The 18661-nt window shown below is 44.3% G+C and overlaps 1 protein-coding gene across 1 annotated transcript in view; it reads left to right on the forward strand.

Annotated features, from left to right (window-relative positions):
• PAPPA2 (pappalysin 2) overlaps positions 1–18661 on the forward strand; it is a 288850-nt gene that overhangs the window by 127129 nt on the left and 143060 nt on the right. The window contains exons 4-8 of the mRNA XM_013061142.2: positions 3048–3341; positions 5212–5404; positions 8863–8984; positions 12023–12512; positions 15462–15590. Of these exons, the coding sequence (XP_012916596.1) occupies positions 3048–3341; positions 5212–5404; positions 8863–8984; positions 12023–12512; positions 15462–15590 (1228 nt within the window). The remainder of the gene's footprint in view (positions 1–3047; positions 3342–5211; positions 5405–8862; positions 8985–12022; positions 12513–15461; positions 15591–18661) is intronic.

The following is an 18661-nucleotide window of genomic DNA, read 5'->3' on the forward strand; positions in this document are numbered from 1 at the left end:
GCTCTTGACATGACCTGTTTCAGGTCTTAGAGATGAGGATGAGTCCTGATCCTGCCAATTTTTGGAGACAAAGAAGGAAGGTCAAGTGGTTTCAAACATGGGAAAAGGAAGGAAGCGGGGATTGGGAAGCAGGGATTGGGAAGCTAGACACATAGAAATTGGGGCACTTAGAAGTCTTTAGCCTTTCCTTTTGTAAAGTTACAATGATACTACTACTTTAATCCAAGCCCAGATTGGATCCAATGAACTCTTCTCTGAAACACCTCCCCTGGTGTTTGGGGAGATTTGAGGGAAGTGAGGATGGGTCATATTCCTGCAGTTCTGCAGTCCTGACATTCTGAATTGCATGATCGTTTGGTTGGATTTGTCTTTTGCCCCAATGGTTGTTGGCTCCTTGTGAGTAGGGATCATGAAATCACAAGCAGCACACATAACTGTCATTACTAAACTCCTATGGTGTGGCAAAAGCTTTAGAAAGCCCAAACCTACAAAAACCAAGAAGAAGGTGCCATCATCTTCATCTTACAGACAATAAAACTGAGGTTCTAGGGCGCCTGGGTGGCTCAGTGGGTTAAGCCGCTGCCTTCAGCTCAGGTCGTGATCTCAGGGTCCTGGGATAGAGCCCCACATCAGGCTCTCTGCTCAGCGGCAAACCTGCTTCCTCCTCTCTCTCTCTGCTTGCCTCTCTGCCTCCTTGTAATCTCTCTCTGTCAAATAAATAAATAAAATCTTTAAAAAAAAAAACTGAGGTTCTAGAAAGTCAAATAGGTGTTCAAGAACTCAGAACTGATATGTGAAGGGTCAGGATCCAGACCCAGACTTCCCTGGCTCTAAATCCCATATCCTTTCACCCAGACCAATGGAACTCAACGGGAGAAGTTTAAAAAAAACACTGAGGCAGGATTCCTGTGTGGCTCAGTCGCTTAAGTGTCTGCCTTTGGCTCAGGTCATGATCCCAGGGTCCTGGGATAGAGCCCCACATCAGGCTCTCTGCTCAGCGGCAAACCTGCTTCTCACTCTGTCTGCCAATCCCCCTGCTTGTATTCCCTCTCTCTGTCAAATGGATGAATGAATGAATAAAATCTTTTAAAAAAATACTGAGGCATGTATCCTCATCTTTGAATATTTAGATTCATTTCATCTGGGCTAGCGTTTGGTTGTCTGTGGGGTTTTGTTTGTTTGTTTTCGCTTTTACATAGAAGTTTATTTTTTTTAAATGAATTAATTATAATTAAACATAGATTGGGGAATATCCTTTCTCTTTTCCATAATTTTACTAATTTACATTTCTATCAGTGTAGTGAATTTTTAATTTTTTCCTTTACTTTAATCCTAGTATAGTTAACATATAGTGTTATATTAGTGTCAGGTATACAGTCCAGTGATTCAACAATTCCATACATCACCTAGTGTTCATCACAGCAAGCGTACTCTTTAATCGCCATCGCCTATTTTGGCCACTCTCCCACCCACCTCTCCTCTGATAACCATCATTTTGTTCTCTGTAGTTAGGAGTCTGTTTCTTGGCTTATCTCTCTCTTTTTTGTCCTTTGCTCATTTGTTTTGTTTCTTCAGGTTCACATATGAGTGAAATCATATGGTATTTGCCTTTCTCTGACTGACATATTTCGCTTAGCATGATATTCTCTAGCTCCCCTCATGTTGTTGCAAATGGCAAGATTTCATTCTTTTTAATGGCTGAATAATGTTCCTGTGTGTATGTGTATGTGTGTGTATGGGTATACACACACATACTCTTCCACTGTGTGTATATATTCCATTGTGTATATGTGTGTGTATATGTCTGTATATATATATATACACACACACACACATATTATTCCACTGTGTATATATATTCCACTGTGTATACATGTGTGTATGCATATGTGTGTGTATGTCTGTATATATATATACACACACACACACACTCTTCCATTGTGTATATATATTCCATTCTTCTTTATCCATTCATATATCAATGGACACTTGGACTGCTTCCATAATTTGGCTATGGTAGATAATGCTGCTATAGACATCAGGGTGTATGTATCCCTTTGAATTAGTATTTTTGTAGGTTAGGAGTAAGTACCCAGTGGCGATTACCGGATAGTAGAATAGTTCTCTTTTTAACTTTTTGAGGAATCTCCGTAACTGTTCTCCAGAGTAGCTGCACTGATTTATATTCCCACCAATAGTGCAAGAGTGTTCCCATTTCTCCACACCTTCCTCAAAACTTGTTTCCTGTGTTTTAGATTGTAGCCATTCTGACAGGTATGAGATGATAGCCCTTCCTAGTGTTCCCTTGATGATGACTGATGTTGAACATCTTTTCATGTGTCTGTTGGTCATCTGGATGTCTTCTTTGACAAATGTCTGTTCATTTTTTCTGCCTTTTTTTAAATAGTATTATTTATTTGGGGGCGTGTTGAGTTGTATGAGTTCTTCATATATTTTGGATATATTAGCCTTTATCAGATGTGTCATTTGTAAATATTTTCCCATTCAGTTGGTTGCCTTTTAGTTTTATTGATTGTTTCCTTCACTGCAGAAGCTTTTTATTTTGATACAGTCTCAATTGTTTATTTATGCTTTTCTTTCCCTCGCCACTGGAGACATATCTAGAAAAATGTTGCTACAGCCAATGACAGAGATATTACTGTCTGTGCTTCCTCTAGGATTTTTATAGTTTCAGGTCTTACATTTAGGTCTTTAGGACATCTGTGTTTTTTAACTCCACTAGGTGATGTTAATGTGTAGTTAGCCCTGAGAATCCTGGCCCTGTATCATGTCATGTCATCTTTAGTGCTAATCCTGCCTCCCAGTACAGTATTCATCTATGCTAGGGGTTAAAGACATGTTTATTGATTAGCTTAGAGGGTGTTTATGACCAAAGGGAAGAGCAGGGACTGAATACCACTAGAAGTTCTAAAGTGTTCCCTTAGAAGCTGAAATAGAACATGGTGTTTACCAGAAGCCATAATTAAGGATCAGGGGGTTGCTATTTATTACATGCTTAGAGATGTTTTCCAAACCTTCCATTGCAGGTGGCGTTGTCCTCAACCCAGCCTATTACGGCATGCCTGGCCATACCAACATTATGATCCATGAGGTGGGGCATGTCCTGGGACTCTACCATGTCTTCAAAGGGGTCAGTGAGAGGGAATCCTGCGATGACCCCTGTAGGGAGACAGAACCGTCCATGGATACGGGAGACCTCTGTGCCGACACTGCCCCTACTCCCAAGAGTAAGCTGTGCCAAGACCCAGAGCCTGTCAATGACACCTGTGGCTTCACCCACTTCCCTGGGGCTCCATTCAGCAACTACATGAGCTATACAGGTATCACACTAATCTTGATGGGAATATTTTCTATTATGATTACACGGGAGCCCTTTGTGGCTGGGGTGGGCTGTGGAGCTGTGGGAGGTGGTGAGGACTGTGAAGTGGTCAGTCATTTATGCCAGAGATACTTATCACAGCATATTCTTTATTCTCATGTCTTTGAAGAACTTAAAGAAATATAAAGATATTAAGAGGTCTTGTGGACTGGATTCTCCTCTGTGAAAGATGGAAAGAAGAATGCACTTTTATCTTGGACAGTTTAAAAAGGGGACAAAACCAAAAGCTCTCTTGAGATTCCTTTGCTCCTCAGAACTTGGTTATTTTTGTTCCTAGCCATGTTCTTAGGCATTCATTCCGAAGTAGACTCAAATAGTGATGGGGAAAGAAGTTCCTGGGTCAAGGTGGCTCTGTGCTGTTTTTGCAGTTGGTGGTCAAGAAGATGGACCTGGTTAATTTTAAGTTCAAGATCAGGATCCCTCTTTATTTTGTTATTTTTATTTAAGGTATCAGATTTGCTTCCTCGAGCATTATCCCCATGGGCTGATTCTCAGCTTGCCTACCAAAAAACAAAAACAAAACACACACACATACACACACACACATACACAGAGTCTCATTTAAAAAATGGTTCTACTCTCCTGGCCCTGGAAACAACCCTATTATTTGGTCTTGTTATCCTGGATTATGTCTCTTCCTGTCCAATTTCACCTTCCTCATTTTTGGCAAAAAGTAGTACTAATCATAGTCTCTGGATAATGGACTCAAATTTATTCCTACAAGTAAGGACTTCTTTGATTTGATGATTTATTCTAAGGAGAAGGAAGGAAATTATTTTTTCAGTAAGGCCCAGGGGCTTGTTTGGTGATAAATTCTAGGACTATCCAAAAAAAGAAAAAAAAAAAAGGATAAATTCCCAAGACCTTGGTCATGCCTTTGAAGGGAAGAAAAGAGTGGTGAGCTGGTCCTGCTTGTGACTTATCAATATATTTCCTTCCCTGTTTCATTTTGGTGTATAATTCAGGTGCATTGAATTCATGAGGACTAGCATCCCTGCCTCCCGCAACTAGCACAGAGTGGCCCTTGCCAGGGAGACCAGACAATGGGATGCAGAACCAGAGCTGGGAAAACATCTGAGAATCAGGGGGCAGTGTCTGACTAGCGTGCTCTCAGATGTGGCGCCTAAAAGGCCCTTACACTGTGACGCTAAAACTAAGATAACTCCTTTTCCATCCCTATGACAATTACGTCTAATAGGGAGATGTTGCCGGCTCCAGAAATAAGCTTGAGACCTCCATGCATGCCCTACTGCATCCTCGATGTTTTGGTTCCCTATTTCCTCGACCATCTCCACTGAATCCCCCTAACCTTGGTAGAGTCACTGGGCGACCATCTCCACTGAATCCCCCTAACCTTGGTAGAGTCACTGGGCGTAAAGCAGGTGTCTGCAACTCCAGAAAGGGTCATGAATAAAAAGGCCATATGCTGAAACACTGCCATCTTGTGGTTTCCTGAATAAGTAACCTTCAGCGAGGAGCAATCTTCTGCCCCAGGGCATGAGTCTTAACCCTGACTCCATCCAACAGCTGGGTTATGGTCCTGCTTTAGGGTTAAGCAAGTGCTATTCTATGCCTTCTCTTTCCCATTTGCAGCTTCGATACTCTCCGCAACAGAATACATTTAGTCATTTGGCAAGTCTTAATGGAACCCAGTGAGTGTGAGAGTGTGAGGCATTGCGTTGGGTGTGGTGACTTAGGGCACAAGCAAGGCAGACCCCTCCCCTCCCCACGGTCTTGGTGCTCTTTCCAAGTTAAGACTTTTATCTCTCCTGTTCCTTTTTTTTTTTTTTTTTTTTTTTTGGTCTCCACAGATGACGACTGCACCGACAGCTTCACCCCGAACCAGGTGGCCCGGATGCACTGCTATTTGGATCTTGTGTATCAGCAGTGGAGTCAAAGTCGGAAGCCCACCCCCATCCCCATCCCACCCATGGTCACTGGGCAGACCCACACCTCCCTCACCATCCACTGGCTGCCTCCAATCAGTGGGGTTGTGTATGACAGGTGAGAGAGAGGCGCTTGCCCCAGGCCAGCCGTTCTGTGCTCTCTGTAGCATTTCCTGTGCACGAGGGGAAGAACGTGGAGTGGGGGGAGCCCCGGTGTGGAGCGATTAATCAACACTTGCACCACTGCTCAGGGCTGCCCCTCTTGGCCCCATCCTGCTCTGTCCCCATCTCCTTAGTGGAGCTCACAGGGCACTCAGGTAAGCCAGAGGCTCATCATGTGTACTCACTCCTTGGCGAGGGGCCAGGCACATGTTTCCTCTGGAATGTCACAGCTGGCAGGCTTCCAGGAGCCCCAAAGAGGTTGATGAATGTGATAAAGATGACCTGACAAAGCAGAGGTGGCCTTTGCTATCTGCCCAGGTCAGCCATTGTGGACAAGCAGGGCCTGCTCCTTGCACGGCGGTGTTGGGGGAAAGGAGGTGAGGTACCTTCCTTCAGGCTGTTCTGGGGGTGGAGGGCCTGCCACACTTGTGCGTGGGGCCTTCACCGGCTTGTGTGGTGTTTCTGATGCCTTCTCTACTTCCTGCTGTGCCTGGTGCCCGTCCCACTTGGGGTGGTTGCCTTGTGGAGTCATTATCTGGGTATTTCCCTGTTTGCCCCTCTCCACCACAACTCCGTAGGGAAGGACTGTCTTTTGCATCTTGGTCTCTGGGCCTGCCACCACGGACACCTGATACGTGTTTTCTAAAGAGAGTCATTATATCTAAAATTAGCTTTTATTTATCCTTTGCATATTGGTATGTGTGAATACCAGCGGAAGTTTTGTAAAAAGGGAGAGAGGAAGGAAAAGCAGCACATCGGACCGTTGGTGGGACGTTGGGGAATGTGGTTTCCCCGAGCAGGGCCAGAACTCCATCTCGGTGGCCTGTGGAGGCTCTCCATTCTCAAGCCCGGCCCTTGTGTTTGCGGTAATGACAGGGGCTCTCATCTCTGGTCCATCGTTGTGTGAAGCGTGGTGGGGTGTGTTTTACCAGGAGGTGTCTGATCTGGTCCTTGAGGTTGAGCACAAGCCATGTGAGTTAGGAAACCAAGGCACGGAGAAGCACTTGGGGGCTAGCCCAAGACCCCACAACTGAATAGAGGTGAATGTGGGGCATCCGCTGGGATTTCTGAAACAGGAAACCCATGTAGATTGTTTCTCTGACCTTAAAGCTTCCCATGTAGCACGCAGATAGCCCCTCTTCTAGGTGTCACCCTTCCCTACTCGGTATCAGGCCCCGGCCACGGAGCTGGATGTCCCTGGAGCACATTTCCATGTTCTCCATCTTTCCTAGAAGCCTGGCAGAGAAGACAGGAAGAGACAGGGATGGAAGGAAGCCAGCAAATTCTTTTTCAAAGTGGTGTTCCCAGCCTTCTGGATCTTGGTACCTGTCCTAGATACCTCAATGTATGCTTAGTGCTTGACATCACTTAGAACTTAAGGGCCCTACAAAGCAGTTCTGATTATCATCAGCACCGAAGCTCTCATGGGCTCCATCTGTGAGTCAACAAAAGTGATATGTTTAAGAATCCTCTTCCTACAAGGGTGACCCCGTACGGCTTCGCTTGGACTGGCCGAACAGTATGTCCTCTGGGGGCATGCGCAGACTGGAGTTTTGTATCAGTTTATATAACACGTGTAAACAATTTAATCTCTCCATTCTTCCTCGGGTACAAATGTTACGAGAAAGCAGACATCAGTACTGGCATGCTGCGAGTCTGTTGGCAGAAAAGGCTGGAATTTGCTTCCTTCTCTCAGCGAGGTGGGCCACGGCGCGGAGGCCTCCCAACACGTGTGTCGGGGAGACTCGCGTCATATACGCAGCGATTTGTGTCACACTTGGAGTTATGTTTACTCCTCCCCAGTAGGTATTTGGAATTCTTATGTCAGAGAGGAGCCCAACCACGCACTCCGCGGCAGCCCAGAGAGGCCAAGTACATCAAGGAAATGTGGTTTGGAGTTGTGTCCACACCAGAAGTGGGTGCTGATTGGAGTCAGAGGTTGGACTTATCGGCACCTTTTCATTGCCAAAGTGCTGGACACTTGAGGGTTTGAGGGAACTTGCTCAAAAGAACGAAGGAACTTTCTGTGACCTTAGGCAGTTGACTTAATCTCTCTGAGCCTGAGTGTCCTCATTTGTAAACACCGAGTTCTTGTAGGGATTAGAGATCATTTATGAAAAGCACCTAGTGGCACAATGCTAGGCAGATAAGGTGCTTAGAAATGAGCACTGGGGGAAAAAAAAGGGGAGGGAGCTGGTAACGTAATTATTACCTCTATTTACCAATTATGTTATTTTTCTAGTATATTCCAAGCTATTCATTTTCTCTCTCTACCTGTGAGGGAACTTGACTTGCTGTCTTCATTTTCAGATGCATCATTCACAGTTGGGCTCCTGAAAAGATTCTAAGTATCAGAGTGGAGCCTCGTCTCCCCTTGTTATTTAGTGGTTAAAGGGCTCTTTGTAAACTGTACTAGTAGTCTCAGGGATGCCCATAAAACAAGCTCTCACGGAAGGACTGCTGAGGTCAGTCCCTGTGCTAACTGCTAGGGACAGAAAGAACAGAACTTGGTGTGGACCTGTTCACAGGCAAAGGAGAGAATGGGAGTGGGGTTTTCAACACCACAGAGCAATGCCCCAAGACAGGAGCCAGAAGCTGTGGTGGGTGTGTAGAGGAGAGTGTGCCCACCATGCTGAGGAGTAAAACTAAATGCCACTGCCATGGTTACATTTGAATGGGTTTTGAAGGATGAGTAGGAGTTTGCCAAGCAGAGAGCCTTGAAAAGGCTATTTTTTTAGGAGAGAAAAGACCATATTTCACATGAATGCTGTATTTGAGGAATGGTGATTTGTTCATTGTGCTGGGAACATACGTTCATAGAAGAGCTCAAGTGAGTAAGGGTGGGGTTAACTAGTGAAGAACTTTGGATCATGGTAAGAGATTTGGACATGCTCCCCATAGGTGATGCATAGCCAAGGGGCATTACATTTCACATGACTTTTATTTTATGTATGTGATTTAAAGTAGGGAGTTTAAAACACAAGACCACATATAGCTAATAAGTTTACTCTGAAAATTGCTATCTGTTTTAGTTGGGGGAATGTAAGGGGCCTTTGGATGACTTACAGAAAGTCAGTCTAGTAAGGATTTTTGTGTTGAAAGATTTAGATTATAATTATTTTGTGTTGAATGTTCCTAGGATGGAAGCTGACCACTTTCATCTCCACAGGCTTCCTTTATGACTTAGTTAAATTCTTCTGCTTCATAACCCTGAGAGGTTTTCATGTCACTGTGAATTTTTAAAAGATGAGGTTCACACAAGAAGGAAATGAGCTGAGAGATCGTTGTGTTCCCAGGTACCCCCTAGGGCCTCAATGCCCATCACCACTCCCCACCCCCAGAGGCCTTCTGAATTCTGTGATCCTAGTTCATCCTACCACTTCCCCTCACCTCCCTTCCCTCTTTTCTTTGCAGGGTCCCAGGCAGTGTGTGTGGCGCCTGCACTGAAGATGGGACGTTCCGTCAGTACGTGCACACAGCTTCCTCCCGGCGTGTGTGTGACTCCTCAGGGTACTGGACTCCAGAGGAGGCTGTGGGTAAAGGACCATAGCTTTTTTGTTTATACTTGGTAGCTGCCGAGAATGGGGGAAGGGGTGGAATGGTGGCATGGTGAGAAAAAGGTTGTGTGTGTGTACACACACGTGTGTGCACGTGTGTGCATGTGCGTGACTTGCTGGATATCTCCAGGGACCTGGGAAAGACTGCCTGGTACCTTTGCGTGTCCCCCATGTGCTTAGCATGGAGGCCCAATGGCTGTGGTGAAGCAGAGGTCAGCGTAGAGGACAGAGGGTTGGAGAAGACAGCTGAGCTCAGGGGCTGACTTCAGGGGGAGAGCTCAGGCGTTACGCACACCTACTGGCCCATGAAGCAGCCTTGCCACATAACAGTGTAAGCTGATCTCTATTAGGAGAGTAATAGAGAACACATTGCAAGAAACATTGATGTACAGCCCAAGCTGGTCTGGGTGGGGGTGGGGTGGACTAGGTGTTCCAAACTGATCGTTCTCATCTATGTTATTTTATGAGTCTATTAATCCTTGGTACTGGTTGTGCTTTGGATGTGATCTTAGTTAGGCTCTAGGAGGGGCAAATGTTTTTAGCTGTCCCTTTTCCTGGTCCTCACCCTACTTCTCAGTTAATATCACTCACATGTTATATCAAGGTCTCTAGGACAAATTAAAGCATGAATGTTATCACAGTTCAATCCAAAAAATGCTGTTGATGAGTTTTAACAACTTCTGTTGAATGGCTTAGTGTCTTCTATGACTGCCATCTTCATTGCTTACCTAGTTATCATGTTTTTCCTTCTCTTGTATTCCTTAAGATCCAAAAAACTACTAGTAAGATGAGTTGGACACAATCCTACTTGAGGTGGTTTGCTGTCTTGACTCTGACCAAAAAAAAAAAAAAGCAGGACATTGGTTTTAGAGTCAACAGCATCTGTGAAATGTCCCCTTGAGCTCCTAGTTACTCAAATGGTTGGAGACTCCAGGAGAAATTGGGAGGGAGACAATGTACTTAATTTTGATTGACCTTATGGAACTTTTTTCAAGTAAGAGTTTTCAAGGAAGAATGGAAAGTGACTATAAAATTCACATTGGTATTGTGCTGGACTCATGTAGAGATTGGCTTTTCATAAAAGGCCATCTTTGTGGCAAACAAATTGTCCTGTGCCAGTGGTCTAATGCTCATTCAATTCCCTGGCCTTGCACTTCTCTCTTTTTAATTCTTGGCAAAATTTAAAGTTATGTTGTGGAGGTGAAAGGAATAAGTTCTGGGTTCTAATTGTATCTTGAGGCAAACCAGGTCAACTCTGAAGGCCTCCAGTTCATGTCTTAACGTGAGATCATAATAAAAACTTTCTGAGACAACAGTGGTGTTCGGGTGGCTTCCAAGGGCTTTTACGCTGCTGGTTTTTGGGGATGGCTATTGGAAAATACTGCTAAGAAATACTGGCCTTCCTTTGCTTTGAAAAGATGGAGAACCAAGTCATATTTATGACAAAATATACACGACAAAAGTGATTGAATCCTCAGCAGAGTGCACAAATACATCTATCTACAGATATGATCTAAATATATTTAATGACACTTCATGAATACCAACCACTTTCTAAAATACTATGCAGAATACAAAATTGAACCAGACACATTCCCTACTTAAATGTCATCTTTCTGGAGAGACTCTCCTTGGCTCCGTAATCTAAAAGAGACCTTGGTCCTACCCCTTTATTCTCTAGTCTTTTATCCTTCTTTGTTTTTCTTCAAAGATGCCATTACCACTTTATTAATTTAGTTTTGTATTTATCACCCTACCATAAGGATTAGGAGGGCAGGACTTTTATCTTTCTTGTTTGCTACTCTATAGCCAATACCCACATCAGTGCTAGGTGTGAAAAAGGTACACAGTCAATTTTTGTTGAATGGATGAATAAATGAATGAATGGATTCACAATAGAAGCAAAAGATGGTAAGGTCTGTGAGATGTAACACAAACACACACAGCAGCCCAAACACACACATATACACACATACATTTGAACTTATTTCCTCTGGGCTTTGAGATATTCTTTATTTTCTAAATTCTGAAGACTAAATAATTCTATTTGTGTTTCTAGGAACACTGTATGGCTCTTCTACACTATCCTAGTAGGCCAGGGGCTAAATTGTGCTTATTTCATAAATGAAGAAATGGAGGCTTCATAAAGACTTGCTAAGGGCACACAGCTAAGGGCACAGCACCGATTAGAGTATCACTCTGCTGATTCCTAATGTAGCACTTTTCTTCCTAATTTCCCTTTATGTGATATGGAAGAAAAACAACCTGGTAGATGATTTTTTCATAGAACTGACCTTAATATAGTTCCAATATTTGACTTTCTACCATCTGATTTTTACTTAGCTACCACATCGCCAGTTTTTCCCCATTCAAGAATATATATTTCTATTTCCTGCCTGCAATTTCTTCCATGTGTGACCAAATACTTCCATGAGTGATCTAACTGCTCACACATACCTGAATTAAAAGGGAAAGTTCAACGTGTGGTTTTAAAATTTGGATAACAATCAGTTGGAAGGGCTGCTAAGGTGTGATCTTAGGGAATGAAAAAGTTTTCTGCCCAGTTAAATAGAATATAATGACACACCAAAACAAACATTGGCCTTATTCATAAGTAAAACAGGCTTTCAGAAGTAGTGGTTTGTCCTAAATTATGAATAAACTAAGTACAAATAATTCTCCTCTGCTCAAGGACTCTTGAAGGACATGACTTGCCTTTTCCGCATCAGCCTCATGTTTCCCCCAGGGGTCTGGGCTGCTCCATTCCTGATGCCTTGCTAGACTCCTCTTATGAAAGGCATCATGTGGAGGGGCTATGGAGCAAGACAATGTTTTTACATCGTTACACCTTTGTCCTCTCTAGTACTTAAGATCTAACCCTTTCAGTTGACCAGCTTCTGTAGGCATTAGCTCAAAGCTCCTTCCTCGTTCTTCTTTCTGGTTGCACATAAGAGCCACTCCTTTTCAGACCTCATGGCAGTTCCTAACACGTCTGTCTTTCTGTTCATCTCCCTCAGGGCCTCCAGACGTGGACCAGCCCTGTGAGCCGAGCTTGCAGGCCTGGAGTCCTGAGCTCCATCTGTACCATATGAACATGACGGTCCCCTGCCCTGCGGAAGGCTGTAGCCTGGAGCTGCTCTTCCAGCACCCGGTCCAAGCTGATACCCTTACCCTTTGGGTCACCTACCTCTCCATGGACTCCTCGCAGGCACTCTTTGATACAGAGATCTTGCTGGAACACCAGGATTCTGTGCATCTGGGCCCCTTAGACACTTTCTGTGACACCCCACTCACTATCAAACTGCATGTTGATGGGAAGGTCTCAGGGGTGAAAGTCTACACCTTTGATGAGCGGATGGAAATCGATGCAGCTCTGCTGACTTCCCAGCCCCACAGTCCCTTGTGCTCTGGCTGCAGGCCTGTGAGGTACCAGGTTCTCCGTGAGCCCCCATTTGCCAGTGGCTTGCCCATGGTGGTGACAGATCCTCGCAGGAAGTTCACAGACGTGTGAGTTGGGCAGAAGGGCTTTTTAAGTGCTGGGGCTTCTTGGGGCTTTGGGAATGGGTTTTGCTTCCCTTTTCCCCCACTTTTTTCCATTCTGACCTGCCTTTAGTTGGATAAATATTCGGAATCTCAGAGAAGATTTTATTCTAACCTGGCATATCTGAGATGAAGAAAAATATTTCCCAGAAAGGGGCAAGCAGGTGGTCTGATTAATATTGCCATCATTAGGATTATGGAAAACGGAGGTTCTTACACTAGGAGCTTCTGCTGGACTGTAAGTATTTGCCACAAATAAGTTGATCAGAGTCAACTTCTATCTGGTGACACAGTTGAATTTCTGCTTCCTTATTGTAACTTTTGGATAATGTGCCACTGCTCCACTACCATTTGAGGACTGTAGTCAACTCTCCCATAGCTAAGCAAGGAAGCCAAGGGTCCTGCAGACCCTGCTTCATTTCAAGACTCATTTCTGATTTGTGTTTCATGTATCCTTCTCTTCCTCCTCCCTCTTTCTCTCTCTCTCTCTCTTCCAAATCCCCTCTTCCTCTTTCTTCTATTCCTTCTATGCTTAGTGAGTTCTGCCATGTTCCTGGCACTGTGTTCTCAGTGGTGGGGACACAGACTAAGGTAGGGTCATTGGCTCAGAAGAGTTCAAGGTCTAAAGTGGGAGGTTAATATCTCCAAAGGCAAACTACCCCTTGTCATTGTCATTTTCCTCAGAGACACGGGGGTAAAACGAAAGTTGTATTGTAAGTGTTATATTAGTTTTTGCTGCATTGGGAAAAATCACAGAACAAAGTGGGTTAAACCAACAAACACTGTTTTTCATGATTCTGTGGGTTGGCTCTCATCAGGACTGGCATGGTAGATGGTCTGAGACAAGCTCTTATGCATACTGGGGGCTGGAGTGGCCAGGTAGATGAAGGCCTCTTTCCCTATGGCCTCTCATTCCTGGTAGGCTTTGTGTGGGCTTGTTCTTGTGGTGGTGGGAGGGCTCTAGCAGCAGAGAGGGCAAGCCCCCCACATGCTCAGACGTTACTCATGATAATGTCCCTCTGGCCAAAGCAAGTCACACAGTTAATTCCAGATTCAAGAAGTGGCAAAATGGGCTCTTCTCTTGATGGGAGGAATAGTAAAGTCACAGTGCAGAGGGGCGTGAACCTGGGAAGGAGAAACTGTGGCCATTTTGCAGTCTACCACAGCTACGCCAAAGTAGAGGGCATTGTTCACTTTGAGCTTTACTACATTTTTCTTTTCCTATTTGCTCTCTGACCCAGACCTGGAAGATATTGAATGGACACAAAGCTAATGCAAATGAAAAGCGAGATCATGGGACAGATTTTTAAAGCAAAAATGGGGTTTTGAGCTCCTGTAAGAAGGCTGTTATAAAATAACATTTGGCATCTAACCTGATATCCACACACGCACTCATACACAAATACACACGTGTACACACACACACATACACACACAACCTTTAAAGTCAATAATATCCCATTTTATGGATGAGAAAACCAAGAATTAACCTTAATTTGACTGAACAGAGCTAGTCATGGCAGACTCCAGATTAAAATCCAATTTTCCGAGTCTCATTTTCGTTCCCTTTCCTTAGTGACAAACTGTCTCTTATAAATTCAGATCATTGAAGGTAGGGCTACCTGCTGCTGGGTTTTCTCCACAGGAGAGGTAAACACATGTTGACACTACCAGCCAGTCCTTCACCAGCTGCAGGGTGAGACTTTCATGTGTGGCTGTGTGAGAAACTGCCCTAAAAAGGGAAGCCATAGAAATGGATGAGGATATGAAATTGGTTTTGCTTTGAAATATCTGGCACTCCCAGCTAAAGAAAGCTGATGTGGAAATGTAGAAGTCTTTAATATTTAGGTGTCTTTCCTATTAAAGTAACTAAAAGCCCATACGGAGGATTTTAAAGATGTTTTTGAAACCCCGTGATATTTCCCGTTTGCTGTTTGCACCATCAAGAGAGAGAGTGGAGGCTTTGTGGCTGAGTTGAAGCATCTGTTGAAGAAGAAAGGGTCTTGGCAGGAGAGTGACAGCAGCCTTTGGGGCAGTCCCAACAACCTTTCGAGATCCTGTCCCCCTAAGTCACGCCCATCTCGCTTGACTTTGTTTTCCAATTAGGGCAGGTACTAGACAAGAGGAAAAGGGGAGAATTTGCTTCTGGAAATTCTTGAGCTCTCTTGAGCCCCTGACCTCACTTAAATGTTCACTCTCTCATGCTCTCCACCTGATCAGTGTACTTGGGTTCTAGAGAGAGTTTGATAAACTCCTTCCATCTCTGATGTCAACCAGTAAAACTCCATTCCTGGCATCTATGCATTTTGGCAGGTTTAGAGGTGGGGAGTAATTTAACATATTTCTAGCTGTAGGATTTCTGGCATCCTCGAAATGATGGTGGAAGGTGTTCTCACCTCCTTCTGGGAGAGGTCTTCTTTACCTCTAAGGACTCCATCTCTTTAAGATAAGAATTCTCTTGAGAGATGAGAAAACTCTGATCCACAGACCCGGGAAGGGCCTTGTTGAGTCCAAACACTGCAGCTTTCCACTTCAGTTTCTTTGATGACTTCAAGGGTACATAAGACTAGTTTCCCAATAGTTCCTTGTTGATTTTTTTTTTTAACCCAATCAAGGTATACTTGAAATGCCATCCTCCTAGACTTGGCAGGACGGTTATTTAATTCGGTGGTAGCTCAGCCGGTATTCGTTGCACAATCACTAGACCGTACTGGGAACACAGAAGCCAATATGCTTCCACACATTCTGCTGCTGGGTAGGACTCTGCCCTGATCTCTGTTTCACATAATGCGACATTTGTTTAACCTTGATGTTCCCCATAAAATATCTTCTTAATCCCCGTAAACCACCTGCGAAGGACCTGGGGCAACATCGCACTTTCTGGATGTAGTGGTCACGGCTCATTGGTTTCCACAGGGAGGTCACACCAGGGCAGAGGTATCAATACCAAGTTCGAGCTGAAGCTGGGACAGAACTGGGAGAAGCTTCGCCTCCGCTGAGCCATATCCATGGAGCTCCTTACTGTGGAGATGGGAAGGTGGCGGGGTGAGTATCAGGTGCCTGAGAATGTGTGAGCAAGAATGTGCTGCGTGGCTCGGACTGGGACGGTTCCTCTTGAGTTTTAGTTTGACTTGTTCTGGAAATTGGGGGCACTGTGTGATTCTAGCGTTAAACAAGATCTAGGACCTGGTAGTGATCTTGAGAGGTCACCCACGTGTTAGTTAAGGAGAAGCTCACTTTTACTTAGAACTCACCCACAGAGGACTGAGATATTGGGGCTGATTTTGGGGGAGGGGACAGCACTTAAGGTTTCAGAGGACAGCTGCTGGACAGTGATTGAGAGAAGGAGTTTATAGGGGAGAAGGTGACTTGTCAGATGATAGTAACAGACAATGTGAGGGGACCCTCTGGTTCAGTGGCCCATCTTATGCTAAGGAGCTGTGTAACCTGAGGAAAGTTTGGAATAGCCTTTTGAGCTTCACCGACTCATTTGGCCCCTGGAAGACTTGACTATAATGTAATTTACATCCACTCTGTAAAACCACCAAGGTATAGATGAAATCATTAGTTTGACTTCTGAACATACCATGTTCCTCTTTCTGTTTCCCATTTGTGATATCAGCCTAGGTGTCTAATTCACTCTGGTGTATCTAGGACTTCCCCAAATCTAGCACTGAAGATTCCCATGTCCCGCCAGTTGCCCTATAGTCACCTGTACTGAATGCTCATCAAGCCCAATATGTTAGTTATATAGAGCTGGGGGTGTAAGAGACTGGATGACCTGTGATTTGTGATTTGTCTTTAATTCTGCATCTTAATAAGATGGCCTATTTTTAATTTCCCAGACTAGGTGAAAAGATACGGTATCCTGAGGCCCTCATAGGAAAACGTCTGTAGCCTTTCTCGGGACCCCCTCCCATCATTTAGCAATCAATAAACACTGCTTCTTATCTTGATCTTTAAGATCTTTAACATTTGGTGTAAGCCAAACCTTGCTAACACCCAGACCTTGCTAGCTGGCTGCCACCTTCTGCCTCATTGAGTCTCAGCTTTCCATCTCCCTTCCTCCGTCTCTGTGGGGGATGCCTCACATATGCACAGAATGCTGTCTTGCTCTGACTGCCTCCAAGCCTGCCACCTGCCCCTGCCCCTTAAGCTGCTTGAGGAGCTTGGTTACCACTACTCCCCAGCCAGAGCCCTCCTCGAGCAAAACACTCTGCTCTACATTGTAGCCTCTCATCCAGCAGTTCTCTGATGGAGGCCACCTTGAGGCCTGTGGACACCACATCTGCCTGGGGGTCTGGGGCACGCAGGGCAAAGAGCCATCTTCCTAACTTGCTCTTACACATTCTTTCCTGTGCCTCCAAACAGCTTCATCTGAAGCAGCAGCTGCTTTGCTCCTGGGCCTCACAAGATCCCTCATCCAAACGCTCCTTTACACTTCTGTCTGTCCTCCCTCTCTGTAAAGAGTCACGCTTTGTTCTGCCTTCCAGTGAGTAGCTTTGTTGCCGCTGGAGGCCCTCCACTATACACACAACAAGGAGAGACACAAGTTGTTTAACCCACTGTTTTAAATCTGAGAAGTGTATAGATTCAATCTAAGGGAATCACAGATCCCCCAGAAGTCATCCAGAGACTCTAATGTTAATAGATGTTTTTGTCACAATGGAGAACCCTACAATCAGACTGCCAAAACAAGGAGAGGGCAGGCCCTGAGCTAATGAGCCGCATTCGTTTGGAAGTGAACATCTCAATCTGTCCAACGAGGGACACCTCAGCCACGTGTGCTGCTGAGCCTTTGCCATGTGGCAAATGCAGCTAAGAAATGGAGTTTTATTTCAAGTAGTTTAAAAAGTTCATTCAGTTATCAGAAAACTTTTAAGTATACTTGGAACAACCTGGGTAGGTGAATCCAAATGCAGGTCAAGTGTTTGAATTCAGATATGAAAAATACGCAGCAGATTTTGAAGACATAGGATGCATAAGAAAGAATGCAATATGCTTCATTAAGGATTCTTATACTTATTACATACTGAAATGGCAATATTTTGGATATATTGGGTTAGATGAAATGTGGTATCAAAACTAATTCTACTGTTTTTTTTTCTAATGTGACTACTAGAAAATCAAAGGTGTTATGTATGGCTCTCCTGTTTCTGCTGGACAGCAGAGCGTGAGAGGATATACAACATACTTGTATTAACTGTCAAGATTGTCTTCAAAATAAAAAGGAATTTGAAGTTTCCTTAATTTCTTCAATCATGCTTTTCATAGCTCTGTTATCTTTTCTCTATTTATGTCCTACCATTTAAAATATCATTATAGGGGCCCCTGGGTGGCTCAGTGGTTAAAGCATCTGCCTTCGATTCAGGTCATGATCCCAGGGTCCTGGGATTGAGCCCCGCATCGGGCTCTCTGCTCAGCAGGGAGCCTGCCTCCTCCTCTCTCTCTCTGCCTGCCTCTCTGCCTACTTGTGATCTGTCAAATAAACAAATAAAAATCTTTAAAATATCATTATATAATTGCATTAATACCATGTTTTTAGTTCAGTTTAAAAGCATCCTCATATCTAATTACTTAGTCTTTACTCCGTCCTCCTGAGAAGGTGTCCTTTAAACAACGGTTAGTCATGTCCTGGGTCCGAAAACACATTAGCATACGAGCACCCTTTATCTACGTGAGTTTAAATATGTGTCTGTTATGGACATGGTGCAAAGTCAAAAAGAAAAAAATGGTACCCGCTCAATCCTTTTTTTTTTTAAGATTTATTTATTTGAGAGAGTGGGTGAGTAAGAGAGAGAGTGGAGGGGAGAGTCAGAGGGAAAGGAAGAGGGAGAGAATCTCCAGAAGACTTCCCGCTGAGCACAAAGCCCAATCCAGGACCCAGGGCTGTACTCCAGGACCCAGAAAGCAGGCCCTGAGCCAAAAATTAAGAAGCAGATGCACAAGCAACTGAGCCACCCAGGCACTCCAACTCTCAATCCATTTTACAATGGCCGCATCTGTGTTATCCGTTTTGTTCTCGTGGTATGATTCTTGCAGCCCTCAGTCTAAACTAACTCTCCCACCCTAATCCAAATTAGTCATCAGCTGTGTCAGTGTTCAAGGTTCAAAAC

The sequence above is a fragment of the Mustela putorius genome, unplaced genomic scaffold (genome assembly GCF_011764305.1).
Source record: "Mustela putorius furo isolate JIRA1106 unplaced genomic scaffold, ASM1176430v1.1 tig00003942_pilon_pilon_pilon, whole genome shotgun sequence".
In the NCBI taxonomy this organism is placed as follows: Eukaryota; Metazoa; Chordata; class Mammalia; order Carnivora; family Mustelidae; genus Mustela; species Mustela putorius.